We start from the raw sequence: 18,968 nt of genomic DNA, 5'->3' as shown, positions 1-18,968 counted from the left end.
ACAGTGCTGTCATGAACATCCTTCTTACTAACGATCTATCCACAAGTCAAATGAGCCCAAAGAACTTGTGTCCAAGCCCTTAGTACTAAAGAGAAGAGGAGAGTGCTTCTAGAGGCAGGGGGCCTAAAAGCAGGAAGTCTGACCAGGGGAAGGAAACATGAAAACTCTAAAAAAGTAGACACAAGAATTAAAGAAGCAAAATGGGCTTAAGGCTGTCCAGCACAGGGACTGAAAATGCAATACAGCACAGAAGGCCTTCAGGACATAACAAGTAATGTTCAGAAGGCCACTCTGTCATGAAGAAAGGAGCTTAAATCCCTTATACATGCTTTGTTTAAAAAGGCAAGGAAGTGTAAAATTCTTTTGAATATTATTTTCAGCAAAAATTGTTAATCTAAGAAAAGGTCTGGCACTTGAAGGAACAAACATCAACTATTCATGTAGCACATACAATAATCCATGGAATCAGACTGTTATTCTACAAAAATTGATTACATTTTTAGAAAGCAAGGAGGGTAGACAAAACCTTTAAAGAATACAGAAGATGCACTCTTGAAAGACTTAGGAAATATTATATCTCCTGGACAACACTCAAGAGAGCCTTCCTCCTCTTGTTCTGCAGGAATCCAACAAGTATCTCCGGATTTTGGCACAGCTTACATTAGGAAAAATGTATTTGATGTGGGATGACAAGGCCATACTTTAAACTGGTATTTGATCCAAAAGCCAGGGCTGTGGTGACCCACAATGCCCTTTTGAGAGGGCCTCGTCAAAGGACTCTCACCAAGTCTCTTCAGCTCTCTGCAGTCCTAAACTCAGTTCTCACCAATGAGGCAGAGGAGGGAGAAACTCTCCTGATGTGTTTCTTCTCTGAGAAGTTCCCATTTAACAACACTAATAATAATAAACCATCAATAATTAAGGGATGGTTGCCACAATTAGCCACACAAACACCAAAATCAGGTGTAGGCAACACAGACAAGACTGCTGAGGTCAGAGAACACAGGAGCACCCAGGACGGGGGATGGAGAAACTTCCCAGAAGAGGAAGCCTGAAGGGAACAGAGAGCTGAGGGTGAAGCAATTGGAAAGGAGAGTTAGGGTGTGGAAGAGGACAGAAATATCAGCAAGTTTGCAGGGGCTCTAAGGGTGGACCGACTGACTGTTAGAACATTACTTACAGAGGAGGCACTAGCAGAGAAAGGAAGGCACTCGCTCTCTAGGTGTCAGAACCAGGGCCCCCAGAGGGCTGTTGGTGAAGCACCTGCCTTCGGCTCAGGTCATGATCCCAGAGTTCTGGGATTGAGCCTCATGTCTGGCTCCCTGTTCAATGGGGATCCTGCTTTTCCCTCTCCCTCTGCCTGCCACTCCTCCTGCTTGTGCTCTCTCAAATAAATAAATAAAATCTTTAAAAAATAAAAGTGTCAGAACCGTGCTCCTCATGTTCATGTTTGTTTGTTTGTTTTTCCTATTGATAGCTAGACTCTCGGAAAATTATAACCTTCTTCCATTTGATCTTTAAGTTTAAAGATCAGGGTTCCTAGAATAAAGAAACTGGAAGTATCTTTATAGGAACAGAGTAAAATGCTCAGATGAAACACTTCAGTGATAAACCAAAGCAGGGGTATTTCCTCAAAATGGGGTTAAAACTGTAGGTAATGAGGTAAAGACCACCTTCAGGTAAAGACCACCTTCAGGTTTGGAGTCTTGATAGTCTTTGTTTGGGAGATTTTTTTTTTTTGGCTTGACGCTAACCATTGCACAGAGGACCCCAGCTCACAGCACACTATGCTCCAACACATGCTTATTTTTGATGGGAAGGTGAGGGAATCTCCTCCACCCCCACTACCACCACCTCGGTCTGTCTATCCAAATGTGAGTTTCCTTTTAAAATGGAATGATAGGCTTGAGGAATTTTTTTCTAAAGATTTCTTAATTTATATGAGAGAGAGAAAGAGAACACAAGCAGGGAGAGCTGCAGAGGAAGAGGGAGAAGCAGACTCCCCACTGAGCAGGAAGCCCAACAAGAATCCCAGGACCCTGGGATCATGACCTTTGCCAAAGGCAGACACTTACTGAACTTAGCCACCCGGGCACCCTGGGCTTGAGGAATTTTTGACAAACTCTATCAGGACCTTTCGTGGAATATAAGGGACCCAGACTTCAGCATACTAGCAGGACTTCACTCAGCACAGGCACACGACAGATAGCATGACTGTTGTGATGGTACTGAGGGAGATGACCACCTACAGCAGCTATCATCCCATAAACTGGATGCAAATTCAGTCCATCACTAACAACAAAAGCAATCAGACTACAACCGTGAGCCTAACTCGCAGCTCTTCTCCCACTTTATTTCAACTTTCCTCACAAAGCATTTTCTAAATAAATACATACAGTGGGTACTTACAGACAGTGGTACAGGTAGGACCCACTTGGTATGTAGTGCCCGACAGGGAAGCCAGAGCTTTGGCTGCACGCCTTGCCACCTCGTCCTAGAAGGGGGAACCAGTGGAGTGAGAAGGAATGGATCCCACAGCCTGACATCCCACAGCTGTTCTGTGCTGCCAATGGTGTGGAAGATTCTCGGCCCTTCCCCCCAAGCTTCCAAAGCCTGATGCACAGAGATGCATAGGGCTGCATACCAACCCAATCTAGTAAATACGCTACCATCTTCACCTATCCTGAGGGGTGGGAATGTCATGTTCGTGAACACACGAGAAGGCCAAGTATGTTCCAGAGAAAACCTTCTAAGAGTCGGGTGTTCCCAGAGTGGAGGTGGAGACAGGACCACCATATATGGATGTGCCCTATGCAGAGTGCCTGTTTGAGACCAGAATCTAGCCCACACCTAGCATGAGCCCTGAATCTGCTGGAAGGTTTCTAGGCCAGCTGCAGCCCTGGGCAGAGGGTACTCTCCAACAGACCAGCACGGAGGGAGAAACCTGCAGTCACCCTGACAGCTCTGCTCCAGTCCAGTGCATCATAAGTGCCTGTTCACATCCTAGGGCAAGTCACTGTATGTGACTCAGAGCATCCCGAGACTGCAGCCTTCATCCTACTTAAACTACCTTGACCAGAAGGAGGAGAACCTCTCTCATACCCATCACAATGACACCCACAGTTCTTGGCAAGTGGTGGGTCCATAATGCATTTTGGTCAGAAAAATATTTGAGAAGGAAAGGCAGGGATCAGGTGTAGTTCTTGAAACTGACAGCAAATACAGAAATAATGAGAACTGTCTTCTTCCTGTCCCCAGTAGGTCTGAGGGCAGGGAGAGAAGACCAGGCCCTTAATAAAATAAGTCCAGGCTTCTGGACTTTCCCTAGAAGTTGCAGAACAACCACTGTGGCAGTATCCAAGGGCCAAGCAGGCCCACTACTAGGTGGAAGGCAGCCCATCACTCACCAGTTCATCAGCATCTGGGGCCTTTTTGATGGTATACCCATATGGATACATCAGCAGCTGTGAGTAGCTGTGCAAGTCAATGAAGCATTTGAAATTCCTGTGTCCTTGGATGAAATCTACCACCGATTTCACCTCTACTTCCGAATTGGCATGGGGTCCATGATATATTTCAGAGCAAGGGTTGTCACTGGCTCCCTCTCCTGTGGGGGATGGCCCAAACAGAAACATAAATCCATGGGCAAGGAAACAGAAATGCAGGACACTCAACCCAGAGGAAGGACAGAAGGTGCTGGCAACGGACAAGTCAATATGAGAAGCCCTCCCACGAGCCTGATCTGCGATACATGTACATGGTGGAGAGGGTGCAGAAGTGGAAGGGTACTGGATCCGCCACAGCTGAGGAGGAAAACTGGAAGGACTCCTTTAAATGGATAGAATTGACCTTGTAGTGCATCACTAACAGTTGTCATAAATAATTAATATCATACTTGACAATGACTTGTAATTAATAAGTATTCTAGATAATTAATATGAATACCAATTAATAATGAAAATGACTCCATTTATTCTGGTGTCAACTCATTCTCTTGGTTCAGATCTTAATGGCTAAGCGCTGCCAAAAATAATCTATTGTTGTGGCTAAAGTCTCGGATTTGACAGGTATTTAGAAATATTGCCTTCTGTACCACTTCACAACATAGCTCCCTGAGGTATTTGGCATGTGTGTAAAACGGCCCCAGTTGTGGGAAGATCTGACTTAACTCTGATGCCCTCAGTTCCCACATTTCTAACAGCTCCTCTCCACAGGCACATTATTCTCCCTGCCACAGTCCATGTGGTAGGCAAGCTTGCAAGTAAAAGTACATTAAAGGCAGGACACCAGCACAGCTGTGAAAAGTAAGAGAGCCCTACAGGGTTCTGGAACCACAAGGTGAGGTTAGACTCTCAACTCTTGACCGACCACAAGCTCCTGAGATTGTCTCTGAGCCTCAACAGTCTCATTTCGGGTAATAAAACTCACTCCCTGGGTCAGACAAAAAAAATAAGGTAACACACAGAAAAACAGTTGGCCCCTGGTGGGCACTACTGTAGGGATAATGTGTAGATAGCTAGATCTCAGAACCGGGGTCTCCTCATTCTCATGCCCTTTCCGTGGCCTCAAAAGGCTGAGTATCACACTGACACATCTAAGGGCAAACTGCTGAGGTCAAATCCTCACCACATCACACGATCTGCTCTGTTAGGGTAACAGAACTAACCACTCTCTTCTGAGTTACCACCAGGAGCCCTTCCACCCACCCAGTCACTTGCCCAAGAGAAGCAGGGATGACCAGGACAGAAGCCAAGGATCTATATATCTAAGACTACAACAGTGTTTAAAATACTAGTGTTCTTTCAGGAGAACAAGAATTGCTGAATAATTCTTTTCCAAAATTACCCGCCCCTCAATTTTTTAAAAACAAAAAAAAAAAAGCCCAAGACATAGCGTAAGGGATTGGCCCAAGTCTCTCAGCGTAGCAGGAATGGAACCAGCCTGGAAACTGGCCCCCCCCCGCCCCCAGCTCAGAGCCCTGAGGACCAGGCTCCCCAGGGACAGCAGGGTTTGGAAACCACCTCCCCAACCTACCTGCAAAACTAGCATTCCAATTTCTATTTGGATCAGCACCAACGCAGGCACTTCCAGGATTTAAGGACCGTGTCTTCCTCCATAATCGGTTCTGAAAAGTCCACCAAGTAGGGAACAAACATTCAGAGATGGGTCAGGACACAGGAGGAGTGAAGGTTTTCTCTGGAGGTCTATGAAGGGGCGGGCATCACAGATGGGGCAAGCTGCTTGCAGCTCTGCTTAGAGGCTCATCAGGGCTCCAGTCCTCACTGACTAAGCAGTCTTCTCTCATCTCCCAGAGAAAGGAGGCTCAGCTCTTCTGGCTCAGAGAGAAGGACTCCCCCCAAAATGCCCTCCCCAATGAGAACTTTATAATGCAAAAACCAGCCTGATACCACCTGAACCCACTGAATAATTTTTGGCTTCAGGAAAAAGGACAGACATCATATGCCCAAATGATCACTGGCATGACAGGAAGTGCACAGCGACTGTTTTATTCTTACCTAAAAAACTAACCCGAATCCCATCAAACTTCAAGATCTGACTGCTAGTGAATAGGAAATACGGGGGATACACGAACAAATGACACCCAACAAAGAAGCCATCAGGCAAATTCAGAATGTGAGACATTCTACAGGAAAATGTACCTGGTTTCTCCAACAAATGAGTGACATTTTTAAAAGATATGTGAGTGGTGGGGGTGGGGAACTGCCATAGATTTAAAAAGCCTGCAGAGCCATAACCACCAAATATGGGTACATACCTTATTTGGGTACTGATTTCAACAAACACACTCAAGAGACATTTACAAGATAATTGGGGAAATTAGATGATATTAAAGAAATTCCATTAATTTTTAAAAAGTGACAGTGGTGTATTGTTTGTTTTGTTTTGTTTTGTTTTAATTATCATCAACCAGAGTTGCATACTAAAGATGTTTTGGGTAAAATAACCTGATGTCAGGGATTTGCTTTTAAACAAAAGGAAAAAAACTGTGTGGGAGGGAAAGAAATGAAAAGAAGATTGGTAAAGTATTGATAATTGTTCCAGATCCGTGATAGGGAGTTCATTAGACTATTCTCTCTAAGAAAGAATATTCCCTGGTGACTCTCAGCTCAGAGAATGAGTGAAACACAAGAGCCCAGGGAAGCTCATAACATGCACATGCATGGGCGTTCTCTCCACGTTCACACAACTGTTTAGGTAGCACAGCGAGGATTCCCAACAAAATCTTCTTAAGTTCAAGCCCGGCTCATCCAGAATTACTCACTTGAGTTTGTGTGTACACATATCCATCAGGATTGGCCACAGGCAACAAGAAAATATCCATTTTCTCCAAGATGGAGGTGAGAGCTGGGTCCTTCCCATAATCAGATACAATCTAAGCAGAGACCAGAAGCTTGTCAGCTATGCTTTGGCCAGCAAGGTCTAAGCCCCTGTCATCTTCTCCAGATGCCCCTCTGCAGACTCCCTGTCACCCTCAGAGACACAGCTCTCTGCAAAGCTCTTGGAGCCCTTCAAACCCTGCGGAAATGTGGCTTCATGAGGACAGCAACTGCAATGAGTCCAGGGCTGCCTGGTTCATTCATTCCTTCCAGGGGGTGGGAACAGGGAGGGAAGAGCCACATGTCCTAACAGTTTTAGGGGCTCTGAGCCCCCATGCTAACAGGCAGGGAAAATAAATCCTCCACGTGCAGCACTCCTGTCCCTAGTGCCGCCTTAAAGCAGACTCTCCAGAGGGACATGGTAGACTGCATGAGGCCCCTGAGGATCTGGAGGGCTAGGGCAGGGCCCAAGGCAAAGTTAAATCGGAGTTTCACTGATGAGAAGACTCCACTCCCTTCCTGTGGTGCTGACTACGGGTTAGAGTTTCAGGGCCACCTCTGCAGCTCATTAGCTCGCTACTATGAATGAACTTTGTCATTTAGCCACAGCGGCTTGACCAAGGGGCTCTGACCTTTTGCTTCTCTGATCTGAAAAGGCCCCCGGCCCACTGTGTCTGTGCAGAGTGCCTTCCCACCTCGTCGCCCAAGCCCAGCCTCATGAGACCCTGCAGGGGCACCCTGGGCCCACCACAATTCTCGGCTAATACCGGGCGACATGACCTTCCTCGCGGTCCAGATTGCTGTGGCCTGCGAAATCCACTCCCGGGAATGGATGCCCGCATTCAGCCAAATGGCTGGCCGCCGCCTGCCTTCTGCAGTGCTGAACTGTGGAAAGACAAAGAGGCCAGAAAGTGACCCTCTTGCCCATGTCTCTGCTCACCTCTCCTCTCCCCAGTTCACCCCTATTCATTTAATCCATTTAAGATAATTCAGAGACCAAATGTTCCTGAGGGCACCATCTATTTATCAGGCTTATCCGTGACCAGGGAGCTTAATTGGTGGGCTGGCTAGGCCCAGTCGCAGCTCCAGGCAGCTCCAGCCGCTCCAGGGTTGGAAGCAAATGGGAAGGGGAAACAATTGCTATTGTGAATTATCATGCTAGTGTGATTAGAGATAATATTGTATCTCTTGAAAGACCTCAAATGGTATCCCAACAGAGAGAGACACAAGGGTGCATAAACTGGCCTGTTCTAGTTGATGCAATAAATGAATTCGATTTTAAAAGGGGGAAGAGAGAGGTTCACTATAGCTCTTTGTAAATGGCGTTAAATGAATTCTGGCTCCTGCCTTTTAGCGTGGGGTCAGGCCGCCTTGGGTCAGAGCGTGGTGCTAATGAAGCCAGAGTCTCCATCAGATTGGCAAATAATCTAAATTTATGTGGATTATTTCAGAGCGACCAGCTCGGTGGCAAATCTCCTCTGGCTGGTAATTCTAGCTACGAGTCTGGGTTCTTCAGGGCTTATATGAAGCTAGGGATTTGACATATTCTTAGCACCATCAGTTGTCCCGTGGTTCATATCTCCAAATTCCTTTTTATTCAGTTGGCCAGATTATTTATATAATTTATGTCCCTGCCATAAATTTTCTACCTCTTTTGCCAATATAGACCTGAATCTGTTAGAAATATCTAGAAATTAGGCTTTGTGCAGCCAAGGATCATAGGCTGGGCTTAAAATCACATCAACCCTAAAATTAGCTTCCCAGATTGCTTTTCCAAAAAGTACCCCTAAATGCAGAATAGATTCTGTAGAATCAACCCAATTTGTCTTGCTTTACAGAGGTAGGAATGAAGGCAAAAGCTCGTGGCCTGAGAGCTTTCTGGAATACTAACTGAACCCACCTCATCCATCCCCATTACCCCTCACCCACTATACACACACACACACACACACACACACACACACACACACATTGATCCTGCCTTTTAGTCAAAACTTGCAACAGGATAGGCTCCTTCCATCTCCTTCCATATTAGGTACAAACAGAGGACACACTGTCACACCAAATTTGATCCCCAGTAAATGTCTCCCCCATATCCCTGAAGTCAAGGAGATCCTAAAGCATTGCCTCCTTCAGAGGGCTGGGGGCTGGGTCTTGGTCACAAGGGACCAGGTACCTGAGTCCAGTCAGGTTCCTTGAAGAGCCTAAGGCCTCACCTTCAGCACATACATGGGCCGGTTTTCAAATGAATGCCCAATCTTCACCCTGCTCACCAAGGCAGGAAAATCTCTGGCAATGCTGTCCATCTCACGGTAAATCTGAAGCATGAAAAAGTGAACTCAGGGGCATTTAAAAATTTTGTCATGGGATACTTATTCTTGAAGAACTGCCTAAAGAATCCTTTTCTACAATATTCTATAAAACAATACATTTTATCTTTCCATAAAATTATAGGCCACTAAACTAGAAAGAGTTGTGTATACATACTGCTCCAGAAGTGTGGTCCTTTGTGCCATACTAGACTGGATAATCAGCAATCACCCCATTTAGCCAAGGTTCTCTTTTTTTTCTTAACATTTTCTTTATTTATTTGAGAGCAAGGGACAGAGACAGCGACAGAAGCAGAGAGAAAGAGAGAGCATAAGAAGGGAGGAGAGGGAGAAGCAGGCTCCCCCTCTGAGCAGGGAGCCTGATGCAGGACTCTATCCCAGGATGCTAGGATGACGACCTGAGCCAAAGGCAAACACTTAACCAGCTGAGCCATCAGGCACCCCTTAGCCAAAGTTCTTGAAAACGGTCCTCTCCAAACCTTTGATCACTTTCTTCATCAGTTTTTTTTTTAATTAGCATACATCCTGTGTGTGTGTGTATGTTCGTTTTATAATGTGCATATATTATGTATATTACTTATATATATTATGCATACCACTGGAATAATGTACCACACAAAGACATACATTATAAAACAAAGAAACAAAAATGGTTGCATTAATAATAAATATTAATGTATGCAGAACATAAATAGGAGTTGTAATTGTTTCTTCCTCCATTCCAGTAAAGCACCTTGCTTACACCCTATTGTACAAGCACCCCACTTTGGAGATTCTTCTAATGGCCTTAAGAGAACAAATAAAGAGCTATAAATCATAGCTACAAAAGGTTCCATTTGGTTTCAATTTCTAAAAAAATCTTGATTTAAATAGAATTCATCCTTCTTAGTTGCTCAAACGTTTTGAGGGTCAAAAGAAGGAAATAAATAAATGTGTATTTAGACCTTAAAAGTAGAAGAGGGAGCTTTACAGAGGAGAAAAACATGCAATCAATGTTGAGTAAAATTCCAGCTTCCATGGTTTATCAGAGTTGCAGTCAATATCGCAGACTGAGCCGAAGCAAGAAACCATCCCCTAAATACATACATAAACCAGATAAACTACAATGAAAATAATTCACAGCCAAGCTCAATAATCAAGAAAGGAGAAACTTGATTTCTTAAAAATCAAGAAAGAAGAAACTGAAAAGGGAGCTAACCAGCTGGTAGAGGGCAGAAAATGGAGCCTCAAGACCAGATCTCTGCCTTAGGCTCTGAGGGTTTACAGCAGACCAGAAATAGCAACAGAGGGCCCAGGACCCAGCGTGGACTAAGGAGCTGGAACTTGAGAGCTGAGAACTGGCCCTGGAAACTCTACCTACAGACCCTAGAAAGGGAAGCAAAAAAATCAGATGCCCACTCTGAGCCGTGAGAGGCAAGAAAGTCACCCAGGAAAAGTTAAAACACCAAAGCGATATTGGGAAAGAGGGGTCCAAATTCACACTGCAGAGATTAGGAGGAAACTCTGCTGGGAAACCTAACAGAAATAATGGCAACTACAACAACACACGGGAAAACTGAAACTGGAAACCCTGGCTGAGACAAACATGAGACTCCCGCCAGAGACCTAAGCAGGCCTAAGCGGTTACAGGATGAGAGCTCTTCAAAGCTGTTTTTAGAAAGAACTGCGTGTGATCAAGCCAAGAGGGAGATGGTACACTGAAGCACAGCAGAAGGCCTCACTGGGGAACAGGGAACAGGGTAGGGTAGCTGCAATCAGATGGCAGTGACCCCTAAAGCCAGAGAACAAAAGCAAGTGCATGAGAAAGTGCGGCTCCCATAGCAGGCAGGTGAGGGGATGGAGTTCCTGGAGTCTTGGGTGACATTTGCAACCGCTTAGCTCAGCTAGGGAGTGCCTCACCATAAGGAGGCTAACGTCATGGGTCTGATCCCCTTGTGAGCCCTGAGCTCTGCTTTTGTCCATGGCCCTGGACTGAACTCCTAACTTTATCCAGCTGTTTTGCAGATGTATGTCATTGGTCACAAAAGGGATGAAGGGGCAGTGCGGTTGGAAGTGTACACAATAAACAAAGCTACTGACAATCATGGGAAAGAAGTGAAAACAGTTGGTCAACCTTGGAAATAATCCCTCATCTAGAAGAAAAACAACTCGACGTATATGCCTCATGAAAAGCCTGCCAGGAACCCCATCTTTGGATAGAAAGAATAACATGTAGGCAGATATAGGAAGGAGAATAACAATTTCGTTTTGAGGTGTTGTTCTGAGCTAGAAGAGTTTCCAGATTATTGCAGAAGACATTGAGGATTGTAAGAAAACTGTATGATATGTGATACAGTCCCATTCTATAGCCCCTCTTGATTCCTCAAGTTCTAATATCATATTAAATTTTTCTGCTCCGAGTTTTTTATTGAAAGGGTTGGCTTACCTTGAAAGTCAGTCATCTATATAAAGTGGTTTTTAACTAAACACAGCACCAAAATACATTATAGAACAAATATGCATTATAAGTAATCATGATAAATAAAGTGGAAATATTTGGTTAACCTTGGAAATAACCATTTGTCTACTTGCCTGGAATAAGTAACATTTTAATCTGGGTGAGTAAAATACAGGGATTATGGTGGGGTATAAGAAGGTTGAATTACAAGGATGGAAATGATTGTAATTATTTCATGGTTTTCTTTAAGGGGTTGCCTTAAGAAAGAAGGATGCATGTAGGAGAAAATGTTCAGTTGTGTTTCACTATGCTTTTAGGTGCTGGTGGGAGATAAACAACCCAAGAATTATAAAGAAACTGAAGTGTTCACATTTTAGCCCCTTCCTGAAAGGGTATTGTGCTAAGGGCTAATGCATCCTAGAAGTAAGGAAAGGAGTTACAAAACCCCAGATGCTGATGACCTGGATCTTAACCTGCTCTGAGACACTTACAGCTTCCAGAGAATGGTAGGCCCCATAGTTGAAGTTATTACTACTCCGCTCTTGCCCTTCATTGTGTTGCATTTCTTCATCTTCATTATCTAAAAGGGCCTAAAACAGACATGGCAATGCTGTGAAGTGACCCACCAGAGATGGAGGTTCATGTTGTTTCTGCCATGTTTTGGCACAAGCTGGCCATGGATGGCAGCACCCTCAGCACACAAATGTCAAGGTGTAAAAAGGAGGTCAGATTTCTTCCACATATCTATAAAAGCTTACTTCTTGGCACCCAACGTACATCACCCCATTCAAAACCCACTTACTCCCCAAAAGTAACATATGTGCTATTTGGTTATTCTATACTATGAATTCTCTAGACATCAGCCCGCATCTGGTATCCAGTGCCTCTGAAATACACAGCTTGGGAAACCATTCAGAAACAAAGAAATTCTTATAACCACTCATACTTTGAAGGCTCCTGGCAGATGTCTGTGACATGTGAGGATGATTAATAAGCTCACAGCTGCTCACGCCATCAGGAAACTCCCGAGCCAAATCACCAATTAGTCCATAACCTACCTCGGTGAAGGAGAGAACATGAGCCAGACACTGTCCTGCTGTTCATATACAGGTCGTGAGGCTGGTGTCTGGCTTGGGTGGTGATGTTCCCTCCACTGAGAACTACTGGTGACATTCCTTCTTTTTTCAAAAGATGCTTTTTATGACTGGTCTCCAACACCACCACCCCCCACCCACATTTTTCTTTCCTCTTGACTTCAAATACAAAAAGGGAGAGAGGCTTGATTATTTGTGGGGCATCTATGACAGACCAGGTACTGTCAGGCATTTCACATACACTTAATCATTTAATTTTCTCAACAAATTGTATTAAATAGGTATCGCTGTTACCATTTTACTGATGAAGAAACAGAGGCTCAAGACATTCATTGCTTGCCCCAAGTCACACAGCTGATAGCCAAATCAGGATTTGGATCCAGCTCTGTCCAGCTCCCTCACCTATGTATACCCTTTCTACTACAACATATTCCACTAACAAGTTATGGTACCTTCTGTCCATGGATCTCAATGAGTTCATCTATAAAATGGAGAAGGATAAGAGACCAGGACTTGCACATGTCTCAGGTCCACTCTGGATGCTTTGTCCTATGCAAGACCAGTTAGGGACCTTGGCCTACCCACCTGCAGGTCTTCAATTGTCACTGAGTACTCTAAGCCCTGGGACTTTAGGAAGGATCTGACTGACTGCAGACTGACAGATGGGACCAGGACATCCACAGGACGACTGAAGGTAGAGGGAGATTTCCAGAAGTTGAGCTGAAGATAACAGAAATAAAACCAGGTTAAGGGACAGTTCAGGTAAGAGGCACAATGGATTCATTCTTCTAGAACAACTGCCAAAAGCTAGGGTGATCCCTGAGGAGCTGGCTTCCACCCAAGGGCAAACTTGGCCCATTTCACAGCTGTGTCTGGTCAGGCCTGCCCAGAAGGCAATACCTGGCAGAGGCCAAGAAGTAGTAAGTCAGTGGCAGATAGAAAGATGGAGTCCCCCATTGAGGCCACCCATCTCCCAGGACAGCAGTGCTGTGATCTCCAGCACTTCTCCCCATCAAGCCTTGCAATCATGTAAGCACATGTGGACTAATATAGGACTATACAGGAGAACTCTCCAGGAGCATTAAAATGTCAGTGGTGCAAGTGTCTTTCCTCACCCGGGTCAGAGATACCCAAGAGGACTAAGAAGAACCAGGTACCTTAAGGTTGTCTGAATTCACTAGCTGACTTAGTTTGCTGCTCTCGTCTCCATTTCTGACATTAATCCTAAAAACTTGGTCCCTGGAGGAAAGAAAAACAAAACAAAACAAAACGAGATAATGGTGAGCTTTCAGCTGGCAAATAAACCCCAAGCCGATTTGTCCCAGACATAACTGGGCCGAATGAGAGGAAATGGTCTAGTCTTTGGTTATAATGTATAGCCATTAAAAATAAGACTACGTGGCAAATATGAAAAAGTGCTTATAGTATAACTTGAAGGGAAATATTAAGTGAAAGAGCAGGACACAAAATTGTATGTATGCCATGATTACAAGTATGGAAAAAGCAGATGCATTGGAAGAAAAACAGACAACGGAAATATAGCAAATGCTGACAGTGCTTATGTCCGGGTCGTGGGATTATGGATGACTGACTTTTTTTCCCCTTGTATCTGTTTTCTGTAATGTGGTCATATTACTTTATAATGAAAAACATATATATTTTGCAGAAAGGAATGTTCCTGAGTTACACGCAAAGCTAACTCAAGACATAAAGAAGCACTTCTTCACTGTCAAAGGCAAGTACTGAGGGGTCCATGCTGGAGAGAGCTGGAAAAGCGAATAGATCTTCCATCCTTGGAGGGTGAGCTGTTTGCTGGGTGGTCTCGCAATCCCTTTCAGCTCCAGGACTCTAGACAAATGCGAATTACAATACCAGCTAGGGTGCTGGGGCTGACTTGGGATTCAATCCTCCCAAGGGGGCCCTGAGAAGGCCCGGGAGGGAGCCGGCCAGTCCCGAACCCCCCTTGTTGTTTGTCACGGACTTGCTTCATCTCCACCATTTAACTTCCGCAGCAGCGGCAGGGGCAGAGGCCCCCCGAAGTCCTGTGTGTGGGTGGGAGAAGGCCAAGCCTGAAAAGCTGCCTTTGTGCTCTCAGCCGGCTCGGGGAGCCAGGGGAGCCATTAGGCCGTTGCTAGGTGACGGCCCGAATGAATCCGCACTCGACGCTGTCACATGCGTCATCCCTTTACAGGAATGAATGCAGGAAGAGCTGCTGGAGAGGGCTGTGGGCTGAAGGACCTGTTGACAGGGAAAATGATTCTGTCACTGGGAGCTAAATGTGCAGCCTCACGTGGCAGATCCGCATCTTCTCATAGGAAAACTGGCCCAATCCAGATGGGACTCTCAGGGTTTTACTTTGTTCCGGGAGGTTCTGGACAATCTCCAGGGGGTCTAGTCCGGCCCCAAAGAGGCAAGGTCTACTGATGAGTTGCTCCAACTGCAGGTGGCAGGTCTGGGGGAAATGCCAGTGCCAAGGGCTCACTTTCTCCCAGCTTATCCAGTCCCCACAGGGTCCTTGGAGGGGGGCCACCAAACACAACCCCTGGGAGCTGTTGAGGCTACACTGGAGAAGCCACTGGCTGGGTAGGTCTCAGTCTGAACCCAAAAGGCTTGCTAGCAGTTGAACTGCAGCCCTATGAAGATGGGGAGTCAAACTACCATTTCCCTGACATAGGCAAGCAGCCTCCCAAAAAGGAACAGGTTTAAAACAGAAGGGAAATCCTTATTCCTGGCTAAGTACCAGGGCCCATATGCCGAACTTATGCTCTACTACAACCCACCCCCAATACTCCAGAAAAAGAGGGGTCTTTAAAATGAGTGTTCTAGAAAGCACACCTGTGCACTGACATCTCTATTGGCAAAATGAGGCATCTGTAAAATACAGCACTGACTAGAACAATCACAAGAAAGGAGGAAAGGGAAATGGAACAGGAAGAGAAAAAAAGAGGAACATAAGATTAAGAAGCTCTCAAGAGTGTGAACATCACGTTACACATGCTCCCAGAGCATGTGCTTTACTGTTTCCAGAGTGGTAACTTCACAATAGAACTGTCATACTCCTGGGCATAATCCATGGTAGTGGAACCCAGTGGATCTAACTGGCCCTGAGCATGTGTAAATCCACAGCACATTTCACCATGCCCTATCAGCCAAGCCACCAAGGATAAAGATACAACTATAGAGTGCAGAGAGGCAGAGTGGAAGGGCTGGAGCACTTCTCCATTTGTCTCTCCTCCTCTACCCTCTTAGCTCCAGCCTCACTGAAATCCCAAATTCACCATGTACTATGCCCTTCCATGCTGTTCCCTCTGCCCAATGCCCAGCTCTTTTCCTTATCTGCTTGGCGATCTCATGCCCAAGCTTTAGAACCAACTGTCCTCACCATTGAGGTTTTCCCTAACCCAGAGGCAATGTCAGGGACAGTCTTCAGATGGCGCTAAAAAGTGAGGGGGTTGACAGATCTCATGAGCGTGAGCCCATCAAACCCCAGCAGGGGCACCTGGGTGTCTCAGTGCAAGGAGTGTCTGCCTTTGGCTCAGGTCATGATCCTGGAGTCCCAGGATTGAGACCTGTGTCAGGCTCCCTGCTGGGCAGGGAGTCTGCTTCTCCCTCTGCCTTTCACCCCCCCCCTTGTGTACTCTCTCTCACTCTCTGTCTCTCAAATAAATAAATAAAATTTTAAAAAAACAAAAACCTAGAAGCAGAGAGAACATAAATAGGTGCCGGGTGAAGGGCTGCCATTTTCTTGCCCTAATTGTCCTTCTCTATTTGAAAAATGCCCTTTCCCAGTCCTGAGAGTGTGGCTAGCTGAAAACAACCTATTTCTGCTATCTGGAAACTCATTCAGAGGTCTCAAACTCTTTCTGAAAATGGAAGATTGATCTGGGAAAGGGGATATATTGGAATTTGCAAGTGGCCGTGCTTACCCCTGCTACTCCATACAGGTGTTCTCAGTGCTCTTGTTAACTCTGCCCCACCCCCCATACCTACAGCCACCCAGCTGCTGCCAACAGGATGGCTGGCGACTTCCTCTCACTCATCCTCACACTCATCCCACGTTCTGAACAGTCAACAGGCCCCTGGGGCTGAGCTTCCATCCGTCCCTCACTGCCATGAGGGCAAGCCAAGTGGCCTGTTCTCTGTGCCCATCTCACCTAGCTCCCCAGCTGGGCTTAGCAGCCACCACAAGACTCAGTTTCACAGAACTCTTAACTGCCTGCCAGCTACTGCTGATACTCCAACCGGTTCTGCAGCTACTTCCTTTATTCTGCCTGCCTCGTACCTCTAGGCACCCTGGCCACCGTCCCATCCTTAAGATGACTGAAGACCAGGGCAGAAGATGCCAGCAGAGGAGATGCTGGGGGCAGCAGGGAGCTGGGTGGAAGAAACAAAAGCTAGGGAGTGAGGGTGGGGAAAAATCCATCATCTTCATCTCTATCACTGCCGTGCCCCCTTCTAGCCAACCTGGCCCTGGCTTCCCACCGCTTGAACACACAGAGAGGCCAGCTTCCCCTTGCTAGAAATGTTCACTGAGCTCGGTGTCTGGGACACGTCAGGAACCCCAGGATGGATTCCACTACCATTGCTGGGTTCCCTACTATAGGGTGAGACCAGATTTTGGGGTGAGGATGACCCATTGGTTAAAACCATCTGCAATTAGCCCAGGCACGCAGCTCTTTCTATATAAGCTCCAGCGGTGGGCACTCAAACACCAGGCCCAGCTGTCTCAACTCAGGTGTCCTCTACATTGTAAGAGAAGTCTGTATCCTGAGAAATAAAGATTTTTCCAGCCATGTGAATAGCTGCAGTGAGAGCCTGACAGCTCCATGCATCAGCCCACACGGCAGCAAGCATAGTTATTACATACCTACTGCTGAGCTGCCTGTGGAAAAATCTCCTTCTCTGGCCACCTGCTATGCCTAACCCCTCTGAGCTATTTGACAGTAGACACCAGGTGTGAGAAGAAGTCATCACCATAAAAATTACTCAATCTCGTATAAGTAATTACCTCAATAAAGAACCCCAAAGTCCCTTTAGCCAGAGAGCATATTAGAGAGTCAACTAACAGATATAGATATATCTGTGAGACAGAGGATCCTATCTGGAGATTAACTTGTGCTATAGCAAAAGGGTATGGGTTTTGCCTTCAGAGTTCCAGCTCCCCCACTTACCAGCTAAGTGGCCTTGGGCAGGTTCCTTACCCTTTCTAAGGCTGAGTTTTTTCATGTTTAAATTGAGGAAAATAACACCCCTGCCTGGCAGAGTTGTTGCGTGATCCAAAAGATAATGCACATGAAAGCTCTTTGCAAATGGCAAAGCATTATGCAGTAATGAGTTCTTAGAATTCAATCTAGCAGGGGACCACAGCATCCTTTCATCTCTCCTACCTCTCAAATGTCCTCTCCTTTGCAAACCTCTGCAAAGCATTCTGCATGGAGCATGTTGGGCATGTGTGTACATGCACACACACATACACATGTACACAAGGTGTACAGGTGTATCCTTAACATGTTAATTCTCACCACTGTGACTAGGCAAGACCTATCGAATCCCCATGACCCAAACACTGATGAAAAAGTACCAGTTCCAGGGGATCCCTGGGTGGCGCAGCGGTTTGGCGCCTGCCTTTGGCCCAGGGCGCGATCCTGGAGACCCGGGATCGAATCCCACTTCGGGCTCCCGGTGCAAGAGGGAGCCTGCTTCTCCCTCTGCCTATGTCTCTGCCTCTCTCTCTCTCTCTCTGACTATCATAAATAAATTTTAAAAAAATTAAAAAAAAAAAAAAAAGTACCAGTTCTGGGCAGCCCCGGTGGCGCAGCGGTTTAGCACCGCCTGCAGCTCAGGGCGTGATCCTGGAGACCCGGGATCGAGTCCCACATCAGGCTCCCTGCATGGAGCCTGCTCCTCCCTCTGCCTGTGTCTCTCTGCCGCTCTCTCTCTAGCTGTGTCTCTATGAATAAATAAATAAAATCTTAAAAAAAAAAAAAAGTACCAGTTCTATAGGCGCACCTGGGTGGCTCAGTAGTTGAGCATCTGCCTTTGGATCAGTGCTCTTGGGGTCCTGGGATCGAGTCCTGCATCAGCTCCTTATGGGGAGCTTGCTTCTCCCTCGCCTAAACCTCGGCCTCTTTCTGTCTCGAATGAATGAATGAATGAATAAATAAATTTTTTTGAGAGAGAGAGAGAAAGTACCAGCTCTACAAAGCCTTCACCATTAACAAAAAGGTGAAATCAAAAAGCCTAAGACCCAGGTTTTCCCCTAAACATGGCAGAAATTAAAAACAATTTCTGATAGTTCTTGGTAATTCATAATATAGAAGTAAGAAAGTAGGAGAGACCTGGAACTGACCCCAGAAATAAAAACTAGAAAGTAAAAGAACTGGTAGGAGATTAGGGAGCCAGGGAGGAACTATGCAGGCCACCTAATCCTGATTTCACAGATATGATTGAGTCTGAGAGAGAAGGAACTTGCCCAGGATGACACAGGGTAGAACTGGGACAGGAGCTCATGTCTTCTTTTCCAATGCCAACACCACTTGAGGTATAATCAGCCATTCATTTTCAAATCCATCTGGCTCCCATATCACTGAACTAATCAAGTAACAATAATAATAGTAAGTCCAAAAGGAACTTACCCAAAAAACTTTTCTCGGCCACAGATGCTGAGCCCAATAAGGGCCCCAAAGAATAGTATCCACTTCATGTCCCAAGAGTGTCGGTCACAGAGTGGCTGAGTCAAGCATATTTATATGAAGTCTGAGGCAGACTC

General features: G+C 45.8%; 1 protein-coding gene across 2 annotated transcripts in view; it reads right to left on the bottom strand.

The window, feature by feature from the left end:
- The window catches only part of CPA4 (carboxypeptidase A4), a 26,874-nt gene extending 7,906 nt beyond the window's left edge, over positions 1 to 18,968 (bottom strand). For both annotated transcript variants that reach the window (XM_077857343.1, XM_077857342.1), the window contains exons 1-10: positions 18,835 to 18,968; positions 13,357 to 13,438; positions 12,785 to 12,919; positions 11,597 to 11,695; positions 8,555 to 8,656; positions 7,119 to 7,223; positions 6,284 to 6,394; positions 5,035 to 5,125; positions 3,408 to 3,607; positions 2,410 to 2,494 (exon numbers count right to left, since the gene is read on the bottom strand). In XM_077857343.1, coding sequence (XP_077713469.1) covers positions 2,410 to 2,494; positions 3,408 to 3,607; positions 5,035 to 5,125; positions 6,284 to 6,394; positions 7,119 to 7,223; positions 8,555 to 8,656; positions 11,597 to 11,695; positions 12,785 to 12,919; positions 13,357 to 13,438; positions 18,835 to 18,902 — 1,078 coding nt within the window. In that variant the 5' untranslated portion in view covers positions 18,903 to 18,968. The remainder of the gene's footprint in view (positions 1 to 2,409; positions 2,495 to 3,407; positions 3,608 to 5,034; positions 5,126 to 6,283; positions 6,395 to 7,118; positions 7,224 to 8,554; positions 8,657 to 11,596; positions 11,696 to 12,784; positions 12,920 to 13,356; positions 13,439 to 18,834) is intronic.

The sequence above is a fragment of the Canis aureus genome, chromosome 18 (genome assembly GCF_053574225.1).
Source record: "Canis aureus isolate CA01 chromosome 18, VMU_Caureus_v.1.0, whole genome shotgun sequence".
Classification (NCBI taxonomy): Eukaryota; Metazoa; Chordata; class Mammalia; order Carnivora; family Canidae; genus Canis; species Canis aureus.
Note: the sequence above shows the minus strand (reverse complement) of the source record. Positions and strands in the feature narration are given on the sequence as shown.